A 27,341-nucleotide genomic window follows, 5' to 3' on the forward strand; every position below is an offset into this window, starting at 1 on the left:
ACTACTGTAGGAAATAATGGTAATACTGTGGTTAAGGTTAATAAATGATGTGCTTTCTTACGTAAGGCAGCCCCCCTAGACAAGTGGTTTTCTATTAGCGTAAAGTTGAATAGAATAGATTATGAATGTATGAAATTGACGTTTGATTACGACGACGACGACGATTGATTACGTCAATCTCATACATTCATAATCTATTCTATTCAACTTTACGCTAATAGAAAGTCACTTGTCTAGGGGGGCAGGTCAAGTTGTTTTTGAGGATGCAGGTAATTATTGTACTGGACAGAATATAGTGAGTAGTGACCTACAGTAGAACTGTATAGGGTTGAGTGATTAATTGAGACAAATTTACCTACCTATTAAATTCCAATAAAAGTTAATTGTTACCATACTACTATAGCGATAGTTATAAGGATAAGAATGTGTTTTTAGCGGCATTGCAACAAAATCTGTTAAGTAGTTTCTGCAGAGTACAGCAACGGGTGCAATTCCGATAAAATTAAAACATTGCTCAAAATTTATTTTCCATTCTTCATACCGTGATACGAATACAACATAAATCAAGGTTAAGTTTTAACGAAATAAATATAACTTTAAGTGAATATAATATTTAACTTGAAGTGTTGGATATCGTTCATTTATAATTATTACGGATTCGATGAAACTTGATAACTTTTTAACATTAAAATCTACAAACAATTTACATTGAAATGATATTTAAGTATTACTAGAAATATCAATTAATTATGCCATGTTACTTAAATTTATAGCAACCGAGGTCAAAATAAACGATTTTAGAATTTCCAACAACCCATTTCAAATCAAATGCTTATATTGTTTTAACAGACTAAACTGACAATATTTCAACGCTGGCCGCTGGCTGTAATGCCATAAACTTTAGGGTCGTTGCTTCCAAACTACTTAGTTTACTCAAATTTCAGTTTTGTTGTGCGGTTTACCCATTTACGCTATTGCATTGTGCTACCGTCGCGATTCTGGACCAAACTACACTATTGTTGCTCAAATATAAAGTTAATTTTCATATTTTAGTCACAGATAAAATAATTGCCCGCGCTCCGTCGCTCACGTTATTTCTAATGAGAACAGTTTAACTGTTTATTTGAGGTAGGCGATAAATAAAAACAAAATTCAATTTCATCACTTTATTCCAATGCTGAATTGAATATTTTTATTTCTATATAAACAATTTTAAAAATTATAGGTCCTTACGCTAATTTATATAATTAATATGACAATCTTCAGTCGGACTCATCTTTCTGTTTAAACCTACGCATTAAATACTTCTTTCTTTTACAGGCTTGCTTTTACACACATTCGATCCCATCTGTTCGTTTTGCTTTTGATTACACAGATTATAAGTCGTACATTTTTAATTCATAGATAATGTAGTTTAAATATTATCTATCTAAGTTAACAAAAATTATTGCAGAACTAAATTTTAGTAAAAATAATACGTGGAAAACCTAACCAATTCAAAAACTCCGCTTTAAAAGTCTAATTTTCATAACAATCTCACAAAGAATCACGCTAACATCTCGAGTCTCGACCTCTCGGCTCGACGCGCACAAAGCAAGATAGTAGTAGTAGAGTGAATATTTATGACTATCAAATGCTTGGAACTTCGCAAAAATCATCTAAAAATCTATTATTATCAAAGAGTACAATCGGTAAAGGCAATGTTGCTACTTACAAGTATAAAGCTTAGGTATAAATACATCCGTGTAACCAAAAACAATTGATTCTATCTACATTCGCAATAATTATGTACAAATTACTGCATAATATACCTATTGTAAATGTTTCATAGACAATACATCAACACGCAATCGCATAGACTTAAAATACAAACACACTTAGGTACTTCACTTAAATCATTACGTTTATACTCTATGATCTCATATTTGTTATTTATTTAGTTCAACTGGACTATTAGAAAGAAAAAGAAGAAATTATAGGCCCTTTATCATAAAAATAATGGATTAAAATAATCAAAAAGTGAGGCCGTTAGTTTTAAAATAATACTTTTTGATATAATTAAACATTATAAGAGATCATAAAGTATTACAATTTATTCTAAAAATTCTCATGGCAGTGGTTTTCATCACAATAACGATTGTGTAATTGTACACATACCATCGGCTTCTAAGTACGAATAATTGATCCGATATTAATATTAGTAAAATACATCAACAGTAATGAATTTGCTCTTTATGGAATGTAGAAATTAGAAACACTTTATACTTATACTTACTTAAACTACAAACGGCTCTCGCTTGAAAATTTGATACTTAAACTATTTGTACGCAAAATATTGGATACTAATAAAAATACAAAAGAAGCTGCCAGTTATTACTAAGAACTAAGTAAAAAATTAAAATATAATAATTTATGGTACGTAAGTTGACATACGAGATCGTTTTTACTACAGTGTAAAAATAATGTCTATGACATTTCAAGCTGTCAATGTCAAATTAGGCGCCAAATTCGCTAAAATTATAAAACGTAAATCATATTACGAACAACAAATCATAATAAACATAAACGCTACAACATTTTCTAGATAAATATTGAAAAACAATCACTGGAAAATGTTTGATTAGTGAAAACCTAGATGGGATTTAAAATAAATGAAGCTCATGGACGTGTTAATTAGTGCTTAATAATACTTATGGCTGTTAGAGCCCATACGAGTCTTTGTGGACATAATAAATCAAAAAGATTAATGGCGCAAAGCTATGACCCAAATGTTTAATTAGAGGCGTAAATACAGCCAGCGAGTAAAAGTCTATAAGAAGTAGGTTTGCCTCGACTCGGATGATTTTTCTATTTAACGAAGGAACTATTTTTTCTAAACCAACGTCTTGTATAAAGATTAAAGTCGGGCTTCGGTTAAATAAATGTAGAAATGATTCGACTATTAGCAGTTTCGTCAAGCAAGCTTTGTCTAATAAAAATAAAATAATACGTGGATGAAATGTGTTTTATTCATATGTATAAGGTTAAGATGAATAACACAATGTTAAACGTATTTCACGTATATTTATGGTAATGGATATCATAGACACCAAGAGATGTTTACAATGTAGGGATATAAGACTACGGTTAGTTCATACAATTCGTTGATATGCATAATAATAAGACACCTTGTACAATCGCCTTACATTAGTCATATAAAAATTACTTATACATAAGTAAGAACAAGAATGCAATATACATATTTACAATTAGTCCTAATGTGGAATACTAAATCTATATTGTGTTGTTTCATAATTTTGTGTCTCTCGAAACATGAACACTAATCGTGAAGGTCCGTTAACAAGAAACTAAAATTTCAATTTAAAAGTTTTATTTCAAATGCACCATATCAATAATTGGACGATATCGTTACAAATCAATTGTATAAACAACGCTTGACAAAGTCATTAACATAAAAAAGTAAAAAAAAAAACTTAAAACTAAAGTTTAAACAATTAAACCACGAAATGGGCGGGAGTTTAACCAATTTTTGGCAATATTTTTTCTAAAATGAATCAAAAGTGATAGGAAATTTTACGAAACAATACATATAATCGAAAAAAATGGCACTTAATAATTAATCCATATCGCTATCTGTCATAAATGCTGCCAAACAATAATACTCTACGAGAAACTACGTTTTCCCGAATAATTTACAACCATACAAAAAATTGCAGTACATACAGTATCCTTAACGTTAGTGTAGTTAGAAGTAATGTCCTTATTTTTTATATATAAAAATTACATACAAGAAATAATTTAGGCGTATCTACAACGATGCCTAAACAACGATACAAATCAGTCATTTCTTAAAACATATTAACATTTGCTTTCGAAAAATGCCACATAAAATGCCGCGTCCAACAAAATATATTCACTAGGAATAGGTACCGGCGATTGGTTAAATTTTACCTGCAATTTCTTATAAGCGACTGACGAAGGGTGTGGATAGACACGCTGAAAATACACTACGATATATTTTAATAAAATTTGCATTATCCTTAAAACGTACAGTAAGCTTGTTTACATTGTTCCGTCTAAATAAAAACCCGCATGTTATTGATTTATGCAGCATTTTTCCACCTGCCCACCGTAAGGCGAACAGCATGTGACAATATCACACTTCATCCGGTGGGGTCACAAACACGGCATAGGCACGATCTAACGCGTTACAGTCAGTGTCGCAAGGTTTCACATGGTTTCACACGGTTTCACCAAGTTTCGCACAGTTTCACACGGTTTCACCAAGTTTCGCACGGTTTCACCAAGTTTCGCACGGTTTCACACGGTTTAACACGGTTTCGCATGTCACAAAGTGTCTACAGGAATGTGACGTATAGTGGCTACACGAGCCAGGCGCGCTGCTAGCACCAGGACTCCTCGTGCGGCCGCTCGTCGTCCGAGTCGCCGTACATGTCGGCCAGTTTGCGGAAACGCGGCCCGAATGTTGATAGGTAGTTGAATTTTAGGTCTTCGTCGTCCGTGCCTGTGGATAAAGGATATTTTAGTAAAGCAACCTACATGTATAGCAGATTAGGAAATAAATATAAATAAAAAAAAATTCTAACTCTAAAAGGCACTTTGTTTCCTGAAATAACGCACTATATTTTACTTTTTGTATATATAACGTATTCTGACTAACGCAATATTATCAATGTCATGTTAACTTCATATGGATAAGAGGTTGCGTAGGAGTGAAGGCTATTTAAATTATTATGAAGGTGTCTAACATTTAAATACAATTGTAACTGTAAATGTGACACATTATATACTACTAGGTATATAATATAAGCAAAGAGGATAATATAAATTTAAATTGTGAGTTTCGACAAATAGTTTCAATATGATGTAAAAATATGTAGTGCCACTAAAAAGCTTTATTTAATTTATCTGAATTCACAACAACGACCACACAATTAACTTGATTAAAGTCATAAATTATAACCTCCAAGTTTCTGCAAATAGCACGATATTATCACTACCATAAATTTATGATACGCCAGCTAATCAAGTGCTACAATCGTGCATGCGATTTCAAACAGTTCAAATATGAATATGTCTATATTTCAACGTAAATAAGATTGACGTATTTCCACAAAGGGATACTGTATTTACATTGATCATCCGTGAACGTTACGCGGCCACCATCAAAATGTATTTTAAACAGGGGAAATAAACTCAATTATTCGTTACGTATTGCGCGTCATGCGGCTCATTAAATCGTAGCGATGCGAACGCAGTTGAAACATGGCGGCAATTACAGTAATGATTGAGAAGTAGTTAATAAAAAGTTTAAAAGTCACTCCGAGTTTTCAAATACTCGCTGTTTCAATTTGGCTTCGCTCGATATGTTTTTCTCGATTTGTTCTACATTTAAATGAAATTCATGAATATCATTTCAGGTCAGGGACTCTAAATCTAAACATTTTCCTAAATTTAGTCAAATATATTTGCTAAGCTTTTAGCAAAAATCTAGACATTAATTCCGACTTTTTGCGGCGTATATTTAAGCTAAAGAGATATTCCCAAAGTTAATTAGCACAGTGTTTAATTCCCCAAAAACCTCGGCTGCCGAGTGTGTGAAATAAGTCTGAGTCGTGCCAACACTGTTTAAACACTTACATAAATCGATTTTGGCATGTGCACCGGGCGGTGGGCCAAAGTAAGTGACACCTACAGCATTGAGGCTGCGTTAGCTTGTGTGGGGTAAAGTGCGGACTTTGATACGGGAAAAGTATGTTTGGAAGATGGTTTTCGGGCTCATTACATATATTATTGCATGTTTCATGTTTAAACAAATGGTTTTAAGTGGCATATATTCAATTGACGTTTTTATTGGAGATCAATGCCAAATATATCAAAACTCCACCACAGACAAAATAATTACAAATGCGTCTTCGGTTTATTTAGTTCTGATCTTGTTCTGATAAAAAAACTAATCAATAAATTAGTTTGCCGAAGCATTAGACCTAGTTGTTTTTAGTGCTATTATCACTAATTTAACACCTTATATTCCATTATTTTCTCAATGATACCTATATATTCGTTCCTATCCTACCCACAAAAACTTTCCCCTTTTTTACCGGTATATTTTAACAAATACCTATATATTCTATCCTAAAATATACTCACAGCTAGCAAGCGAAGACAGGGATCCACTAGTATTCCCATCTCCCTCGTACGCATAGTGTCGCACGTCATCGTACGGCGTGATCTCCGGATCGCGGTCTAATACTGACTTCTTGTCGTCTAGGAACCCGGATATATCTGGAGCTGCGCCTACTACACCTGGGAACAGAAAATATGTTAAGTAAATTGTTTTCAAATTCTGGAAAATTTTGCCATTTACAAAATACCGTGGACGTATCAAATTTTCCATTTTTTAATAGCGTTAAGAAGGGTAAATTGTACAATATTATATAGTAGGTACTCTGTTGCTATAGAAACACTCAACGATGGTCTAAAGTAGAATCACTACACATCACATAAACCAATCTGCGTATTCTAATAGTATTCTAGAATGTTCTAGAACGTTCGACTACACACTCTTGCAGGAACGCGACATCAGTGTCTCACATGCAGATCATATCGCAATCACGTTTTAGAACCTTCTAGAACATTCTAGAACGTTGGAGAACTCACCAGGCGCTTGTAAAAACGCGACATCTGTCTCTGGGGGTGGTCCATCATACATCTGCCGCAGTACATGCAGGTCATAACCCGCATCACCCTCACCACCACCCTCATCTTCGTATGCGATGATGTTCTCTCTGATGTCATCTAGTTCCTTTTCTGCCCAGGCATCTGCCCGACGTCTGTGGACTACTACCGCTAGAAGGAGTACTGGAAGAAAGGAATAAGGTTATTTTGAGGAAATTCATGTGAAATATATGACCTTAAGGGCTTATTAAATGTGATGTTTAAGTTCATGAATATATTTAAAGTTCTTACTCGAGGGTAATCAATTGTGTAAAAATAGCATGTTCATAAATTAAAATATGTATCGTGTAGGTGAAACAAAAATGAAGAAAATTAAGATTTAGGAGTAGCATGAGGAGCTTTCAATCATTTGTAAAAAAATATTTTTTTTTTAGTTTTAATGACTTGCAATTAATATACACTAAAATAATTATTTCAATTAGGACCAAATCTTTTAATATGTACCTATTATTTGGAATGAATTAAGGAACGTATCCATGTAAACATTTGAACGCTCACATAATCTTTAAACGAAGAGCAACACACATAACTCAATAAGGAAAAACACCCAATTTACTTACTGACTAATATAGCGATGCACACAAGAATAGCCACGAGGAAGTTGGTGTCGATCCCAAAGGTAACCGCCGTGAAGACGCTCTTCTGACAGCCCGGATCCGCGTTTTGTTCTACCGATGGCCTGCCCAGGTTGTACATCTATACAAAAAGATTTATTTATCAATAAAAACATTGTACCTGAACTCATTATTATCTTCTCTTATGGAAACAGATTTATTTCATGTATTTTAAGGTAATTTTTTTTAGTTATACGTGAAAAAACTGTATGGTAATAGACATTTTGTAGAACAAGGCTTTTCGTTATTGTCCATGGAAATATAATCGTGTATTTCACGATTCGCACGACGCATTTACAACTGTTTGAAAGGAGTTAGTGAATAGATATAAATTCACTTTTTTACCAAAACTATCACCGAATATAGAAATAAATATATAAAACTATATATGAGACTCCATACTATTATAATTTTATTATTATATGAATCCAAAAGACAAGACGTGATTAAAATTAGAAAGGCACGTAATCTTATATTTGAAGCCTTATTTCTTTAGTATTAAAGAGTTATCATGTTTCCCTAATTTTTCGGGGAATGATAAGATTAGATTTCTATTTATAATCTGATTATTGTGAAAATATAATTTTTTTCGCGAATATAATATTTCGATGAAACTAAACTATTTTTATTCATCAGTGCCTATATTATAACAGTAGGAAAGCATTATTAAATTTCAAATCAATTATTTATTACTATAGATTAGATACTATTACTTTTAATTACATCCATCAAATAAAAAATGAAATATTTTTTCATATAAATAATTTTGCACTGCTCAGTTAGTGTTCTTGAAATTATGAATCGAATTTTAAACACTGAGCAAATTGGACGAATTTTTGAAGATACCAAAAAATCGAAGATAATTATAGAAAAAAAAAAAATACTCACATAATCGTTATACGTGAAGTTACTGATGCAGCCCATGAAATGTTGGCTGGTAGGGACGTGTTTCCATCCAAAGGAATGGGCAAGTTCGTCCAGGTCCACACTCACACCGCCCAGTTGTAAAGGCGCGTTCACTGTAATATTTTTTAGGTTAGAATATATACAATAATTGGTGTATGAAATGTGTATGAAACTAGTATTTATTGTTGGCAGGTGAATATTTGGAAAAAGCAAAATTTTGGTAAAGTATACGTACCACATAGAAAAGTAATATATATGAGAAATGTTGTGTTATTTATGTAATTTTTGGGTATGTTAACGTGCAGAAAATGTAAAACACAGTAATGTGTGTGATTGAAATATTTCACAAATGTTAAACAAAACATTGTTCAGGTTAAAACTACATTTAAACTATTTTTCAATAAAATATATGGAATGTGCTCGATAAAATTCGCTAACTAAAAATATGGGTTTTATAATGGTATTATATTTATTAACACTTGTTATATTTCCGGTAAATCCCACACAAAATATTATTGTACACTGACCACAAAATATTCTCCAAATTTAAATTCATTAAAATTCTACTAAACGGTATTCATTTTTACAAATTCATACGTACATTTTTTGGTAAAATTCCACTAAACGATATCCATTTTTGCTATAATTCTCAAAACTCACCATTTAAAATTTCTCTCGGCCCAGTGGGAGCACCTAGGCTCATACAAGTGGACAGTTTACATCTATCCACGAACATTTCTATGGAACTCTTCATCAGATCAATTTCTATCAGATGTGGTTTCCCGTCAGCAACAAACACCACGCTATTGTTTAACTTCGTTGTTCCTGAGCCATAGTTGATCAGCAAAACCGGGTATCCATCAACCAATTCTAGAGACATGAAATCTGGAACAAAGAATTACAATATTTTTTTACATTTTACATTTACCGATAATTAAAATGTGTGAATAAAGGTTCCACTGAATTTATTTTTTTACATATTTCATGTGCCGTTAATAAAAAAGGGTAAATAAAAGTTCCACTGAATTTTTCATATTTAGTAATGCACGTGAGTTTTTCTCGATACTTTTACAAGCTCTGATAAAACCTTTAGTATTAATTTTTACTCGAATTTACCCATAAACTTTTTGAATAATCTGGTTTTTATCTGTATATTAAATCAATAATATCTATCCAAATGTCTAAATGAGGACCATCATCCTGATCCACTTATCGAATATGATAAATTAATGGTGTAAAATAGTTAGATATTGTGATTTAATCTCTTTTACGAAGCCATAACAAAACGCTACTCTTTAGAAATATCTTTAGCATAAACTAAAACTAACTATATCTATATTTATAACCTGTGTATCCCCTAGATAAGGGACTGCAAAACCTACGCTTTAATATTCATGGATTGGACAACGAATAACATAAACATATGGCAGAAAAAGATTTTGACCAAAAAAGATACATTGGCTTGTTTGCATAACAAATGCGATGGTAAAACTTACAAATTTATACAGGCAGCATTTCAAATACTAGTTCCTGGAAACTAGCTTTACAGAGTCATGTTTGCTTTTAAATATTTTGCTAGTTATTTGAATAAAACATACAGTAACAAGATATTGTTTGCTATTCCCTTGGTATGTTAATATTCAAGTGTCTGTATTTATTTTTGCTATGTCATTAACTGTACGTCTCCGCAACTATTTTGTCTCCGCAACTATTTTGTCTCTCCACCCATGGGCTAGTTGCTCGTGTGCACGAGCAACTTTGTCTCCGCAACTATTTTGTTTCTCCCATCAATTTGTATGGGGAGTTGCGTCGCTACGTGCGCGCACTTTCATACTAGCCCATAGGTGGGAGAGAAAAAATAATTTGGAAAATCCAAAAGTGCACGCCTCATAATTTTTTTTAATAAATATTTATTAATTATTATTTTTGTTTATTTAATAACGATTAAACCACATCGAATCAGACCCTGAAAAATGAAAGGGTTCTATTCCTGAGCATACTCAAGCGTAAGAGAAAAAAAAAGACTCGATTAGTAAAGTATTTCGGTCGCTATCGTGTTAACAAGAAAAAGGATCCGCACATACAGACACACGGACGTCCAAGACAGAACTTTTTTAAACTGTTTTATAACTAGTTTAAATAACAAAAATGACATCAAAAATATCATGAACGTTAAAAATAGTGTTTTTTCTTAATATGTGTGTGTATGTATTATCTTACAAGTGCAATGTATGATACATAAAGACATTTTAAGTTTGAAAAATCTGATGTTTTGCGCGAAGTGACAGTAGTACCCACCTCAACGCTTCGCTTATGAGGCGTGCAATAGTTGCGGAGACAAAGTTGCTCGTGCGCGCGGCAACAAATTTTATTCATAAAAATGCATCTTCAGTTTGTTTCACTTAATTTAAATGTCGTCATTTTTAGCAACTGATCCGAAGTAATCATAAACATGGTGGTGGTTAACATTATTTGGAATAAAATCCCAACTAATATTATAAATGCGAAAGAACATAGGCTACCTTTTATTGCGAAATATGTACCACGGGCGAAGCCGGGGCGGACCGCTAGTACAAAATAATTGTGTGACTGAATATTTTACAGGAATAAACCTGATCAGATTAAAATAAACAATATAAAATCTATCTAAGGAATGAAAAGCTAATTCGAATAAATCGTTGCAAAAAAACCTACAATTCCATAAATCTAGTCCCAATGGTCACATCAAACTTACACCAAACACCAACACGTAAACTAGACACTAGAAAACTTGATGTATACAAACGCATGCAATTACATTATGGTAGCGTTACACTTTGCGGGATGTTATGAAGTTAATGGTGTTCCAATTAGCTGCAAGCTTATAACACCAGACAAGTGCTGTTATGTTCACAGTGTGCGAATAACCTCAATATCGGGCTGAAATTCAAGCGGGGTACGCATGTTTAGGGAAATATTTTTATGGGCGTGAACATTCTGTACTAAAGAATAAAAAATGTAATAATAAACAATTTGTTTGAGCTTGATCATCTTGTTTATCATCACTACATAGTATAAAACAAAGTAAGTAGTTAAATCTTTAAAACCACGCAACGGATTTTGATGCAGTTTTTTTTAATAGATAGAGTTATTCTCGAGAAAGGTTTTAGTATCTAATTTATTAGGTGAAAGAAAAGCGGGCGAAGCCGCGAGCGGAATGCTAGTTATAAAATACAAGATTGAATGAGTATTTGATATACATCAATTCAAAGCTTTATCTTATACATTTCAACGTTAAATTGTAAATAATTACATTTAAATATACTAATTAATACTTAGGAGTATTCTTCATTATTCTAATATAAACTAAAAGGTAAAATAATACGAAAACGTAGCAAATTTGTGATAATTAAAGCACCCAAACAAAGTTCCTTAAATAATTAAATTTCAATGTGTCAAGACGGGTAAGAAAATGTTTTGCCTCGGGGAGAATTAATTGTTTGCCGATTTTATCTTTCCACCAAGTAGAAGGTAAAAGTATTCAAACAAACATTAGTTATATTTAAATAAATATAGATGAATTGATAATTTGTAATTTATATTAGAAAGAAAGAAAGAAAGAAAGAAAAAAAGCTTTATTGCCAACAAAAAACTTAGACTATCTTAACTTAAAAGTAAACACAATATATTAGGCAATCGGAACAGACTCAGCCATGCTGTGGGCTAACACCCGAACAGCGCTGATTTTCAGTCTGCCCGCGTATTTTCCGAGGTCCTACATTTATATAAATACTAATAATAAAATTAAAAAAAAATTACATCCACAACTGTTCCTACCAATAAAAGTAAAAATTTATAAATACGTCTACATATTATTGTACATATAATATATGTAAAAATTACTTACTAGCGGTCCGCCCTGGCTTCGCCCGTGGTACATATTTACGTTTTCTCTACATAAGAACCATCCTCGTACTTCAAGGAATATAATAAAAAAAGAATTATCGAAATCGGTCCACCCGTTCTCGAGTTATGCGCTTACCAACACATTTTGCGATTCATTTTTATATATAAAAGAAGATAGATTATATTGACGTGAAATATTATTAATTACATGATATAAATTATGAATAAAATTAATAATATTTATAACAATAGAATACAGACCACATATTCAATTATGTTGTAATTTTATGGAACTAAATGATTATTAGTTTCTCAAGTCGTAACAATCGTACATTACGTACATAAGATAATGATGGCACGGCCGAAATAAAACAAATCAATACATTCGTATACTTCTACTTGCCCTTATCAGTTTTGAAAAGTTAGCTAGCTTTAAAAGGGAAAATGTCAACCTATTATGTAGTAGTTCAAACCATAGTTTTATTAAAACGCAATGGTTCAACCATGGAACAAATGATAATAAATAGATTTTTGTATTAAAACGTTTAATAATTATAGATTGCGTGCGCGCCTTGTATAGCGCACGTAGATGTCAGATACAAATACAATGTCTTGTAATGATAAAGGTCGAGAATTTGATATTACTTAACGTCGTAAATAACAGACGTGATAATGTATTTACTAGGGAATATCACGCGATTGCTCGTAAATCATAACCTGACTGTCAGTCATTACGGAATCATTAAAAAATCATTACTCCATGCGACTAGCAGCGGAGTCTATGTAAGAAGTGTGTCCGAGGTTTATTACGTTTTTATGGCCCTTCGTTTAAACTTTCTGTATATGGCAAATAATGAGATGGTTGATAAAATAACTATATAGTATAAAGACGATAAAGCAAAGTCACGTCCCGCGTCTGTCTGTATGTATTTATACGTAGATCTTTAAATTTATACAAGAGATTTTGATCCAGTTTTTTTAATAGATAGAGGAAGGCTTTATTGTATAATTTATTAGGAGTTAGACAAAGCGGGCGAAGTTGCGGGCGGAAAGCTAGTTTGCTATAAGTTATGTTTGTTGTCTTTAGAGGAGATTCGAAATAAAGAATTGAAAAGATACCAAACACACAAAATATATTAATTAATTTGAGCATTAAATTAGATCAGTGCGTTCCTGAAATAGATGTCATCCTGTCAGATACATTTGTGCATTAACTTTGTAATTCACAAATTAAACGTTTGCAAGAGACATGATAAACTTTGGAACTTCTAATTTTGTTTTATTTTTACACGCAAATAGTTCAAAGAAATTCGTTCGAATGAGAAAAATTGTATCGATGTTTGGCTCTAAAAATGGCAACCAAAATGAAATAACATGTACTAAAATCACCGGGTTTTACGTGACAAGTTTTTATTACAGTGTAATAGTAATTCTAGTATTAAAGAGCCGTAGAACCATTACTCAAGTCGTAACAATTGTACATATTCATTGTTGGCAACATTGTTAAGTTGGTTTTAGTCACTTTAGTTAATACTGCGTTGGGCTAACTGGGTTGCCAATAGCCGAATTTTGTGTTGCAAACTTTAGCGGAGATTAAACTTTGTAATTAATGTTAAATGTAAAATTTTCGGACAAAGCTGCACGGTATTAAAGATGGTAATGTCGACTGAGTGAACTATAGGTTTTCTGAATTATCTGTTGTATTGCAACTTAGTAATAGGTTTTTTTTGGTCTTCCATAACTTATTTAAAATATGTTATTATTAAAAATACTATACATCTACTGGGTTGTACCTTCTTCATTTATCGTGTATGTGTCTGAAACCGTTTAAAATAATGGTATACGAGTATATTTTAATAATTCTGAAATTTACATTATAACTAATACATTATTAATATGAATTATATTTCAATGGAAAGTCGAATTTATATTTCATTCATTATGATTCAATAATCATTAATTTATTTTGTTATTTTGTTTATGTAAACATATTATTCAAGTACATTGCGAAAACTCCAGAACGTTCCATGGTGCACGTGACGTCATAAACTTTATCACGTCACGTAGAACAATAAAAAAAGTTATAACACAGAAAGCCACTATGTATAATTACTTTTCAAGGAAGTTATAGGCATTATAACATATTGCAGTGTAACATTATTTTTTCAATTGACTAAGCTTTCAAATTTTCACACGTTGTCACATTTGTTATTTGTTTGAAATCACGCGAAATTTAAAATATTAACAATTCTGTTATCATCAAGAATATATACAGGTTATCGCACATTTTACATTTAATAAGTCTAAAAGCGTGCACGCCATTTTTTAGACGATAAGGGTGTTGTTTATATTTCATTCGTTTAAATAAATGTTAAAAAAATCCAATTAAAAGTAACAATTCTACCACGCTTGTCGAATTCAATTTACAACCGTTAAAGCTAAGACAAAATGACAATATCTTCAATTTAGAACCGTTCTACGACGTACCGGAACGTAGCTTAGTAGAAATCTAGCATCCAAGAACTACTTTATTTGCGCTGGTTGCAATCGACACAAATTAGATCACTCCGATCGTGTTAAGTACCTCACTTCACTAGATTGGCAATTTGGCACCGCCTAAAGAAATATTTGCTACGAACGAGTCTGCTACGAACTTGTCCGCTACGAAGTAGTCTGCTACGAGCGGTGCCAGATAAAACTAAAGCCAATGTTCATAGGTTGTTTACGGTTTGGCATATTTGTTTAACTTTCTTACAGTTTAAAGATGTTTTCAACAATAGCTGTATAAATCTGTATTATCTGTTGCCAGTAAATATCTTTGCGGCAGTTAACATATTTCAAACTGTTTTCATAGTTTTGTAACTGCATTTTTCCTATTTTCGTGGCATAAATCTCGAAAGCCATTCGAAACTTCAAGATATAAAGCAATTTATTTATCCCGAAAACACTTGTTTTATGGCATATTATCAGAATACTTACATCTTTTTCTCGACAATTCGCCATGGTTTTTTATGAAGATTCCGGAAAGTTGGAAAACCTTCATTTCATATCACATAAATTTCCTTCTAGAACTTACCTTGTACATCAAGCAAGGGGTTATATCTCAGTGGTCCCAGGTAGAAAATCAGACTGTTACTGGAGTGTGACGTCACAGTGAGTGTCACGTGTCCCTCCTGACAGGCGGGGGGAGGGGGGTACATGGCCCAACCGTTCCCGTGGAAAGCGATGGAGGTCTGCTCACAGTGGGGCCCGTTCCAGCCTTCTGGACACTCGCATTTGTCCGCGAATGGGGTACCTGGATGTATTAAAAAGTAATTTTAGAGAAAATACGATTTCAATGTAAACATTTTAGTAGTAGATAGATATTTGTAAAGAAAAGTCACACATTGTGATAATTAAATGAGTCGTCGATTGAAAAGCATTATTTTTCGAAGCAAAGCAGTTAGTAAATACTTCTAACATAAATACTATAATTAAATGCAATAAGACAGACAAATATGCTAATTGGTAAGGTAGTGCATAGCGATCGAATCAAGAGGCACTTTTTAATCAATTATTTATAACTTTCAATTAGCAGACATAGATAGATTCAAAAATATTAGTCACTCACCTCCATTCAAACAAACAAGCGGTTCTTCCACATCACAAGTGCACTCCGACTCCACTCGTGCACTGACTCCAACAAAGCTGGTGGTATTCGTGTACACTGAGAGGGGAACGTTGTTCTTCATCAGAACATTTCGACAGGAATCCTCACATTGCTCCTTTTCTATGAGACACTCGTCGATTCGGACCATGTAGATTTTTGCTCCAAGCTCTTCTTCCAACTAAAAAGGGATAATGAATATGAATTTTTAAGCTTAGTGCAAGCTTTTTTGATTTATATTCCTAATGTCGAGATGTTTTTACTAAAGTTTTCTATGGGGACCGTACCATTATAAATCAATGATTACAAGAAATAATACACACCTAATATTAATGATTCGCATTTTTTGAAACCTCAAACTCAACTTTGTCCTAAACATAAATTAAGTTCCGCACAAGAGAAAATAGTTATATTATGTTCAGCCAAAATCACCAAGTTCCGAAGAACCGTCACACAACATAATTCCCAGTAAGTTCAATTCAATAAATACAACAAAACTATTTTCATAGCAAAAATCGCATCCTGAAGCTGACTGCACGGCGCTTCGATTCTCGTTATGTCACTAACGAGGTCATTACAAATGTTACGTAGCAGGCTTTGGGAAAATATTTTTCTCTTTCCTTCCACAATACTCCCTGGAGCAAACTTTAAACAACTTTAAACGTGAGAACGTAATTAGAGCTTCATATTGTCGAAGCTGATAAAAGTTTAGCGAAAAATAGTTTACTTTGCTGAATTTTCTGGACGTAATGGCAGTTTCAAGACAGGTAAATAAAGTTAAGAATATTCAAGTAGATATAATGGAGGATTTCTTTTCGCGCAACTTACTCGAAATATTTCTTCATTTTAACATAATGTCTATGTATCTCTTACTAAGTACGTTAAAACCCGCTACGTTTGTGCAGACTTAGCCTATGTTAAACTCACGAATTATTTCATAACATAAAAAGATACTCTTATATCTATAAGACGCATCGGTTAAACATTATGCTGAGCAGATATATATTCAGAATAAACACAATTTTCCCTATTTTATAAAACAATTTTTAATCAGTACAAACAATAATCACCTTTTCCTGTATCCCAATGACCATACTATCCAATTTCTCAGGTTCGAAGTACGGCGAGCCATGCGCAGAGTACCGGACGTCCAGGAATTCATCCTTCACCGTTAGTTTACTAAACACCGTGAAGACATCGACGTTGTCCATGGATTTGTTGAACAGTTGAGAAAGACGGCGGTGCAGCTTGTCCTTTTTGCTTAAACCCTGGTAAATAAACAACAATTACAAGTTGAAGAGATTTATGGGGATAACTTGTGGGAGTTGGATCTCATCATATCTATTTTAAAGTGGAAACATGATAAAATACAATCTAATGCCCTAAGTACTAAATTAGGACATTAACTGAAGCTGCGATTGACTGTATTTCACAGCTCTCTTCGCAAGCAGCATCTTTTCGCAGCAATAATATAATTGAGTTAATTTATATGATAAATATTAAACGCTGGTTTCATAAAGTTATTTTTGAGTAAATTTACTACATTCAATACGTAGTATGTAGTTTTGTAAGCGAATACGTAACATTTAGAACCATCAACACTTAAATATAAACAGTAAAATTTCAACGTGTTCACAGAGGAATGTGTCCGAAACCACGAGGCTATCTGTACCGAATATACAAGTTCCCTGAAAAGCGGGAAACGTATCTCTGACATGGAGCTTAACTAGAATTGGGCCGGACATGTCACATGAGGAGCGTTGAGCAAAAATTACTGGCAACGCCAGAAACGGGAAGTAAGGCGGCAGAGCGGGAGAACTTTGTGCATTTCTTAATGCGCTGTTATTGTGTTTATGGTGTCGTTTATTGTGATGGTGGCGTATAGTATTTAAAGGAAATTAATGTTTTGTGATATGATTGAAGTAGCAGGAGGTGTCCTCTACTGTGAGTTAGCGTAAATTGTAATCTATCAAATGAATTATGAATTAAACAATCAGTTAATTATGTTAAGTAAGGAAGGGCTACGGCCCTAATATATTAGAGCCATAGCAAAATTATATCGTAAACAATAGAACCAAAAATTTAAAAACAGCAATGCCGTACACGAATACTGAGCTTATGCTTTCTTTATGAAATCCTAGAACAACATCGTAGATACATAAGTTATCTTATTTTAAACAGGAATCGTATTATTTCCTAAAACTCATATCGGTCAATTAAGGAAAGCTGGCATGTTCACAGTACTCACACTTATGCAATTTCACTTACAGTATGTTCAAAAATAAATGCGACTCTAGTTTCATTTTAGACTTGAATTGTAAAATGGGTGCGTTGTAGATAAATATATGCAAATATAATTACTTATGAAAGCTCTCATAATTTACCTGTAAAATTATAATTTAAAAGTAAATCAATTGATGAAGTTAATTATTTATTCTAATAATAATCAATTGGATAAAAGTATTAATAATCATTCAATTATCAAATAATAATTAAATTTCAGGTCATAAAAACAATACAAATAACACGTGCGCTTACTCCCAACACACGGATGGTTGTTTTGATAATGATTTAAATAACGGACGTCTTCTGCAGTTGCGGAGCAGTCTTGTCCTGACTTTGGTCGAGTAAAGATATCTAAGAAATATTATATTTGTAGTAAGTACGTAATACCTACCAATACGCGCTAACAAATATGTGTTACATGTTTAGATATTGTATAATTTTCACACTATTGGTTTTAAACTCAAACTCAAACATTTATACAATTAGACTTCTTCTAGAAGCACTTTTGAATCGTCAGAACAGTTTTAACATTTACCACCAATTCAGAAAGCAGTATCTATAGAGAAGAAGAAGAATCTATTTAATCATAATCGTAATCTTCTACTTCACTGAAACTTTCATCGCTCGAAGAACTCGATGTTTCGTTGTCGGAATTTCTTAATGTTATTATAAATGGGTCAGTGTAATTATCTACTTTTGGTTCTAATTGAATATATTTTTCCTCATGTTCTCGCGTCTTTCTCCAAACGTCACTAAACATATCCAGACTAATAGCATTTGCTTCCTTTCTAAATAATTCTTCCACAGTTTTCAAGTTAAAGTTCACATTTTGTGATGCTACTTTCCCTTTAATTATGCCCCATACTAACTCTATTGGGTTGAGTTCTGGATGGTATGGTGGAAGGCGCAATACACTATGTCCATGATCTTTGAGGATTGCATCAAGTAGGTAAAAATTGTGTATAGTTTGGCTTATTTTTTTTAATAATGTGATAACTCTGATTATTAATTAGTAATTTGATTTTTGAAAAAAAAAAATGCCGATTTTAGTCAAAATTTATATTTTTCTAACAAGATCCTTATCATCCAAATTTCCACCTTGGTGAGAAAAATTGACATTTCTAATGAAAATGAACAAAAAATTAAATGATTTTATTAAATACTGTAAAATAGTCTATAATTCTTCCATTTACTGTATCACAAAATTCTTCATAGATTTTTAGATATTCGTACTACACCAATTACATCACCCTGTATTTATAAACAATTGCAAAATATGACACATACATAGGCCGGGAGATACTGACACAAAATTTCGGGTCATTTGTAACAGAATGGCGGTTCTACAGAGGTCTTATTACGCAATGACTAAAAGAAAAATGATGGTCAGAACTCAGAACGCTGGTACCGGCGGACTAGTCGCGTGGGCGTTAGTCGAACTCGTCGGATAAATAGCGAAAGTCAAACGATTTGTAACACAAAAATTTTAGAATTCACCGATAGCCCATAAAAAAGATGTAGGCGGTAGTGTCATGCCATACTTTTCCGGTGTAACTTACAGCCCCCCATACCAACGCGATGCGTTGATTAAAAAAAAACAATTCAAACATTTGTACCAGGCTAACTTTTGCACAGGTAATCATCATCGTGCAGACATTTACGAAAATCGCCATGCCATACTTTTCGGACGATTCCAAATGGCCACCATACCGCCGAAAATCTGCAGAAAAAAAATTTTTTTCGCCAAACAATTTGTACCAGTTTTGTATTTGGATTTTTGGAGAGTATTTGATAAAATGTGACCATTATTATATTTGCCATACTTCTAGTAGGGGGAAAAAGTGCTGCCATACTTGAAAATTAATTTATTCGTCACGTTTCAAAAAATACGACTGTACAATACGTAAAATATTTTTTTACAGTATGGGATCATTATATTCTGTTTGTTTGTATACAATTCTACCTAGAAAAAAATATCGCAGATTGCAAACATGGGGCGGATGATTGTAAGACTTAAGCCAAGACGTAAAAAAAAATGAAAAGAATTGGCGATTTGTACCAGTACGGCATTTTTGGAAAGTATATGATGCAACGTGACCATTATTATATTTGCCATACTTTTAATAGAGGGAAAAATTAGTGCCATACTGCTACAAATCGTTCAAACTACGAATAAAATCTTACAATAAGAAAAAAATCTTATACACATTCGCCACCTCCCACAGGTATGGCATTATCACACTTCTATTCATAATCATTCAGGAGTTGTTGAAAAAAAAATGTAGGGTGGTACAAATCGTTTGGCGAGAAAAAAAAATTAAAAAATTTGCAGATTTTCCGCGGTATGGCGACCATTTGGAATCGTACGAAAAGTATGGCATGGCGATTTTAGTAAATGGCTGCACGACGATGGTTACCTGTGCAAAAGTGAGCCCGGTACAAATGGTTGAATTGTTTTTTTTAAATCAACGCATTCACGTCGGTATGGCGGACTGTAAGTCACATCGTAAAAGTATGGCATGACACTACCGCCTACATCTTTTTTAAGGGCTATCGGTAAATTCTAAAATTTTTGTGTTACAAATCGTTGGACTTTCGCTATTTATCCGACGAGTGTGACTAACGCCCACGCGACTAGTCCGCCGGTACCAGCGTTCTGACCATCATTTTTCTTTTTGTCATTGCGTACTAAGACCCCTCTAGACCGCCATCCTGTTACAAATGACCCGAAATTTTGTGTCAGTATCTCCCGGCCTAACATGTGCAATGTGTAAATGTGTTGACGTTCCAGCTCTTCTTAATATACTTATAGCAACAGCCAACAGTGACAATGTGGTCTCTATCGTGTATAAGCCATTATACACACTAAACGGTCACTTAAGACGTATTTACGTTTATGGAGAGTTGCCAACTTCTAGAAGTTTCAGTCGACCCTGACATAAGACGTTCAAATGTTACTGTGAGTTAAATTGTCTCATTTGGATCTGTACCGAGAGTTTGCAAGATAGTTAACTGTTTATGGGGAATGAATATCGTTGTCATAGCAAATATTGTTTTGTGTAAACGGTTTGAATAGGCATGACGACAGTATCCATAAATGATCGTATTAGTGTTTTTAAGGGAAAATGTATAATAAATAAATTAAATATAGCGACTTAGAAATCTTAAAAACATTAAGATTAATGAGATTATCAATAAAATAAAACATTGAAATTCTGAAGTTCGCCATTTTGACTAAAACACGCGTGACGTCACGCATAAGTAAACAACTCACGTCAGATGTATTTTGTTGTTATGAATATGTTGAGAATACGCATTTTTATTTATTTTCTATTGTTTCACGTATGCTTTATCGACTCAGAACAGAAATATAATTGCGAATTCACGAATACATGGTTCGGGATTCTCCGCGCCAACTTTATACAATAATTTCTTATTATTTTTTCGCTTGAAATAATTACTAACACATTTTTGAGCATTATTTTTATGTGGATTCACACTGCAATACTGCACACCACTTATAAACTTTGTAATTCGTTTCTATAACACATATTAAATAAAGACTTTTTTAATTTTCTTCGCAATGCGTACAAATAATTACGTATTTACCAAAGTTTGACGTCACGCCTACGCCATGACACCTGCGAGCTGTTTTGGCACAGATATTAAATATTTTTTGAAAAATGGCTTTAATCTTCGTTAAATTTAAGTATATTACCAAAATATAGGGTTTTTCTTGTATAGTAAACGTATACACACATTATGGAAGAGAATTTCAAAATCTTTCGTCTTTGTTTCTGTATGGGGTTTATGTTGTAAGAAATGTACAGGTAATATTGTCGGATCAAATATGAAATGTTTATTAAGTAACCTTCTATAAATTATAGTATTAATAGCTTAAATTATCTCTATAAACTTTTATGCCGTTACAATATACATATACTTATATTATAAAGCTGAAGAGTTTGTTTGTTTGAACACGCTAATTTCGGGAACTACTGGTCCGATTTGAAAAATTATTTCGGTGTTAGATAGCCCATTTATCGAGGAAGGCTATATATCATCTCGCTAAGACCAACAGGAGCGGAGCACTGCGGGTAAAACTGCGGAGCACAGCTAGTCAAATATAATAGACTGATAAAAGTAACTATTACAATAAAATATTAACACGTTTTTGCCAGTTGCATCAAGCGTTACGTGAGAGGTGGGTTCAATCCCAGTGGAGGTAAATAAAAAGTCAGGATATGGCACGTATTCGACAAAAAATAAACGAGAGAAACGTTAGCGAAATCTACCTACATAAACCTCAAAAAATACGCAACTCGACTTTTATTGACTTGTGCATTGATTGCTTCTAAATTGCATTTTAAATTCAAATAAAACGTATAAATTATATACAAAGTTGTATGTAAAGATCTCCATTCAACTTAATAATATTATGTTTATGCTCTATAGAATACATGAATACGGTAGACCACCGCACTCCATATTAAATTACAATGTATTGTCTTTAAGTACACAGCACTTAATATTCCATTCGCCTTCAGAAATCTCAATTCTACAATGTTATTAATCATTAAAATATTAATCTTGAGCCATTGACGTGAAGGCACTAAGGGGCCGCGTCACTTCATAATAGGTTATAACTACTAAGTACCCAACTATAGTGGTAAGACTTTAAGCGGTTATGTGCCTTATTCTGTTGCATACCTATTAAGGATAATACGGCTTAAGTTTCAGTTTACTATCTTCTGCTTAAAGGACATTTGATTAAAGATGAAATGATGTAGAATAGTACACTTTGTATCATCCTGCTTTGTAGTATATTTTAGGTCAAAAGAAAGGTTAAAGCAAATTATGTAAATATTATGAATATAATTTAAATATGAACCTCTGATTGTAGATATAGAGCCTGAATCCCAAAAAATAGTCTTAATACTATTATAAAGGCGAAAGTTTGTATGGATGTATGGATGTATGGATGTATGGATGTTTGTTACTCTTTCACGTAAAGACTACTGAACCGATTACAATGAAATTTAGCACACATATAGAGGGTAACTTGGATTAACTTATAGGATAGGTTTTATCCCGGAAATCCCACGGGAACGGGAACTATGCGGGTTTTCCTTTGAAAACGCGGGCGAAGCCGCGGGCGGAAATCTAGTCTTAAATACTCCGTTAAAACACGAACGTTTAACAAAGGACACTTTGTATCATAAAACACCATCTAAAATTACCATTCTACTGAATACATAAAGCAATTTAATTCAAACAAATACGTATAATTCATGGAGCTAGAAATAATTTCAGTATTTATTTGAAAGCCTCTATATTGTCAAGAAAACGACGCGAAGACATGTATAACCTATTAGAGTTATGACGATTGGTCAGAATTGGTCTCATATCTTTAATATGATCATGTGTATGCCAGTGTTGAGTGTTGTGTATTAAAATCTGGCTTATATAGCGTGGAATCTTTACGGAAATTTTAGGGGTCAAGATTTGGTTTACATGTTTGTTCGAGTTATCTTTGTTTTGAATTAATAAAAAATGAAGTAGAATTTATAAAACTTTCCACTGAAGTCTAAAAAGATAATTATTTAATTACGCTTAAGTTTGAGCGTACTATGTCGATTGATTATCTTATTACTATCCCTTATTGAATTAAATGAAAACAATTCATTTATAATGTCTTGTTCCTTCTTCACTAAAAATTCTGTCGTTATCTAACAAAATGCAATATTTTCAATAATTTAGCATAATATTATACTTACATCAGCCTCCGGAACAATAAATTCTTCAGCCGTGATATTTACGAACCGGATAGAACCCGATTTATCCACAGCTTCTTCGGGAATCTCCTTGATGGTCACATTGACTGTTGCCTCCACCCAGTGGAACGGTACGAGGGGCTCGTTCTCTTCTGTCACCTATATGAGAAAATGTTTAGGAATGTAGTACTAGTTTTAGTAAATTATATGGTTAATAAAATGTGTTTTTTTAGTCTTAGTTTTGACTGGTAAAAGTGCGTAAGAGCGTATGAATGTTGTAAGTTTTAAGTGATGGAGAATTATTGCGAATTATTAGCATTACAATTAAGTCACACTTAGATGTAACAAAAAACATTTTGGTTAAAAAGCTGTGACAAATTAACCTAAAATCTTACATAATTTTTGTAATTTAAGCAATTGCAAAATCATTACTTAATTAAATGTTTCATTTTATACGATTCCTATCAGAATATCCTAAAAATTTCATCAATTTAAAGAATTTAAACAGAGATCCATTAGTTGAAGTAAAAATGTATACAGACTAAATCACAACTTCGTATGCACGCAAAGGAAACGCAAGATCTAAATCATTCATGTTCAGAAAATAACATTGTACATATGCAACATTTATTTAGTTTTTGGATTCCGTACCTAGCTATATATGTATATGAAAGGTCGCAAAAACTTCGTTATTCCATTCATATTTCTCTTTGTATTTTCATGCTATCTATGTATATTTTTCTGGTATTTTGTTAGAATATTTTTAATTGAGTTGACTTTTTCGTTGTTCGAAACTTAAAATAACAAAGTCAACGACGAGTACATAGTTCTATTATACTGAACAACGTTAAAATAAATAGGAACACGCGTTTTTACCCAGAGGGCAAGAAGCATGATATTTATACGCTTAGAATATTATATTACAATCTGCATCGGAGCATTTTTCCCAAGAGCCAGCAGTGTTTACAACGAGACCTATTCAGACTGTTATATACACAAGATTTGTTTGAATATGCTAAGAGTTTAATGGAAACTGCTGTTATTGTGAGAAAATTGAATTTTGATGCTTTGTGCTGATGTTGCATAACGAGGAATCTAAACTTCTATAGCGCTTAACAGTTTCTCCAGATTTAAAATACTCGGAAGGGATATACTACTTTAATTGTGTAGAACAGTTTTCAAAGACAATTTCTTGAAAACATGCAAATCCCTGATACTTTAGCGCGAACTCAGAACTGTAAACGGTTTACGTGTGCATGAAAAACTCGCGACATAAATACGCTTTCCATTAAAATCGGCGACCTGGAGCCCTCGAAAAAAGCGTTAATAAATGCACATTTTCCATAGAAATCTAAACGCAAATGTGTTCGCAAAATCAATAGAGTCGTTAAGCGTGGAACGTAAGGAGCGGAATTTCAGGTCACCGCAAATACTTAGCATTTAATTATTAACTTCCCGGCCACTAAATCCAAGAGAAACGTACCACGACTGAGAGCTGATGAAATATTCACAGCTATTACTGGTCGGGGTTTAACTTTTCAACTAATATACTTAACTGTTTCGAACTAAACCATTATGATAACTATATTTGTACGCTCCAAAACTTTTGTGTTCAAAATAAAGAACAAAAACGACATGCCGATAGATTGCTGTATAATTTTATTTTAAAACGGGGCAAGAATAACAAAAAAATACAGCGATGCGGTAGAAAATAACAAATGAATTATTACTAACGATTGATAAACATGAAAATAATTGGATAGATTGTATCAAAAATATTCGTTAACTGGACGGACATTTTTATGCACTTTAATAAATGAAATATAATCAAAAAGTTTTCGATAATTTCTATACAAATATTTGATAGATCGGAATTTATAATTCAATATGCTTGATTAAAATGAAAATAAATTCAAAAAACATTTATGATCCAGTTAATTGATGCAATTAAATTTAAAATATGTTTATTTCGATGATAAAATTACTTCATTAATTAAATCTAAATAAATATGTAGATAATTTCCTCGTTTATTTTTAAATATTCAATACACCGGAACAAATAAAGTAAAAAATAAAGAGCATTTTAAATCCTTTAAAAAGAAACAATTATTAATTATAATTAGTAATTAGTAGGCTTTACTTACATTAAAATGAAGCAAATAAGTCCCATTAGGCGTTCCCTCCTTCATGGTGATCATCCCAGTGTTGCTATGCACGTCGAAGTATGGACTCCGTTGTTCATACGATGGCAGCCACATGAACCGTTTGTCTGGCAGGTCCCAGTCATCTGGGTCGTTCACGAATACTCTTCCTATTTCTGTGTCTGGCGCTTCTCCCTGGTAAATTAAGATTATAATGTGTTTAAAATCGCAAAAAAAAATAGTACCTACTACTTTTATTCTATAACTTGATCATTTCTTTTTTTAGATTAGATATCAATTGAAGATAAAAAGAAAGCCTCGTTTAAGAATGAGGCCGATCAGACGATCATGGTATTACACATTAAATATCGATAGATGTGACAATCCAAAGTAAATAATGAGATAAAAGTTTACTTTAAATTAACATTAGTCTTAAGTAAAAAAAAATCAACTTGTTTACAACAAAACATTAAATTCTAAGTAGGTACATCAGTTTTGTACCACTTAACAATAAAACATCACATAAATAGAAGAACTACAAAATCAGAAAATAGAAACAATACAAGCTGAAATAAGAACACAAACTGAAACAATTACGTAGAAACAAATAAAAATACTTAACCTTTTCAAAGTGATTAAATTTCTATTTTGAGGAAAATCTTTTCACAATTCAAAAACGACCAAAAGTATCCGCTCATACATTAAGCCCTTATTAAAATACCGTTAATCTCTTTAAAAGGTTTTAACGAGGAATAATACGGACCTACATAATTTTGCTCGGTAAATGGAACGCTTTAATTTTCCAATTCATTTAATGATTGTTGGATTTATCGTTCTATCTTTTTAATTTTCTTCTTATTAATTAAACCGAAATATCGTCCATCTCTCGGACTATAACTATGGAAGGTACAGTTTCAAAAATTTTGTGAAAATAAAGAAATTAACCAGGGCACTGGAGCAGTGAAGTTAAATAAATATTGTAGGTTAAAAAATGTGTTGACCTGCATAAACTTCTTCATTAAATTCACGTATGCAGCCTTGAATTCGTGGAACCTACATTTTATCCAGTAAAAATGTTTCGTTACATTTACACGTGGAGTTACTGTGACATAAAAAGTGCAAAATAACGTTTTTTATTACTTAATTGGAACCGGTGACCGCTAAGTCCAAAGGGAGCAATACGTACAAAAAGTAATTATTTTCTAGGTATGGTGATTTGCTCTCCCTATCAAATGACCATAAAAGAACCATGAATATATAATAATCTCTCTATATAATAATCTTATAATGATCCGATGTAATGAGCAAATATTTGAACACAAAATTTTCA

General features: G+C 32.6%; 2 protein-coding genes across 2 annotated transcripts in view; one reads left to right on the plus strand and one right to left on the minus strand.

Moving 5' to 3' along the window:
• Window positions 1-12,284, plus strand: part of Atu (Another transcription unit) — a 463,287-nt gene extending 451,003 nt beyond the window's left edge. The window contains exon 12 of the transcript XR_016317209.1: window positions 12,169-12,284. The gene's annotated coding sequence lies outside the window, so the exon portion shown is untranslated. The remainder of the gene's footprint in view (window positions 1-12,168) is intronic.
• Window positions 1,161-27,341, minus strand: part of shg (DE-cadherin) — a 177,631-nt gene continuing 151,450 nt past the window's right edge. Inside the window, exons 14-24 of the mRNA XM_089707920.1 lie at window positions 26,015-26,206; window positions 23,874-24,029; window positions 16,881-17,078; window positions 15,775-15,991; window positions 15,241-15,459; window positions 8,940-9,164; window positions 8,262-8,392; window positions 7,320-7,455; window positions 6,682-6,882; window positions 6,172-6,327; window positions 1,161-4,525 (exon numbers count right to left, since the gene is read on the minus strand). Of these exons, the coding sequence (XP_089564046.1) occupies window positions 4,404-4,525; window positions 6,172-6,327; window positions 6,682-6,882; window positions 7,320-7,455; window positions 8,262-8,392; window positions 8,940-9,164; window positions 15,241-15,459; window positions 15,775-15,991; window positions 16,881-17,078; window positions 23,874-24,029; window positions 26,015-26,206 (1,953 nt within the window). The 3' untranslated portion in view covers window positions 1,161-4,403. The remainder of the gene's footprint in view (window positions 4,526-6,171; window positions 6,328-6,681; window positions 6,883-7,319; window positions 7,456-8,261; window positions 8,393-8,939; window positions 9,165-15,240; window positions 15,460-15,774; window positions 15,992-16,880; window positions 17,079-23,873; window positions 24,030-26,014; window positions 26,207-27,341) is intronic.

This window comes from Colias philodice, chromosome 20 (assembly GCF_061535455.1).
Source record: "Colias philodice isolate Cphi_HAF_F1 chromosome 20, ilColPhil1 Martin Lab GWU primary, whole genome shotgun sequence".
NCBI classification, from domain to species: domain Eukaryota; kingdom Metazoa; phylum Arthropoda; class Insecta; order Lepidoptera; family Pieridae; genus Colias; species Colias philodice.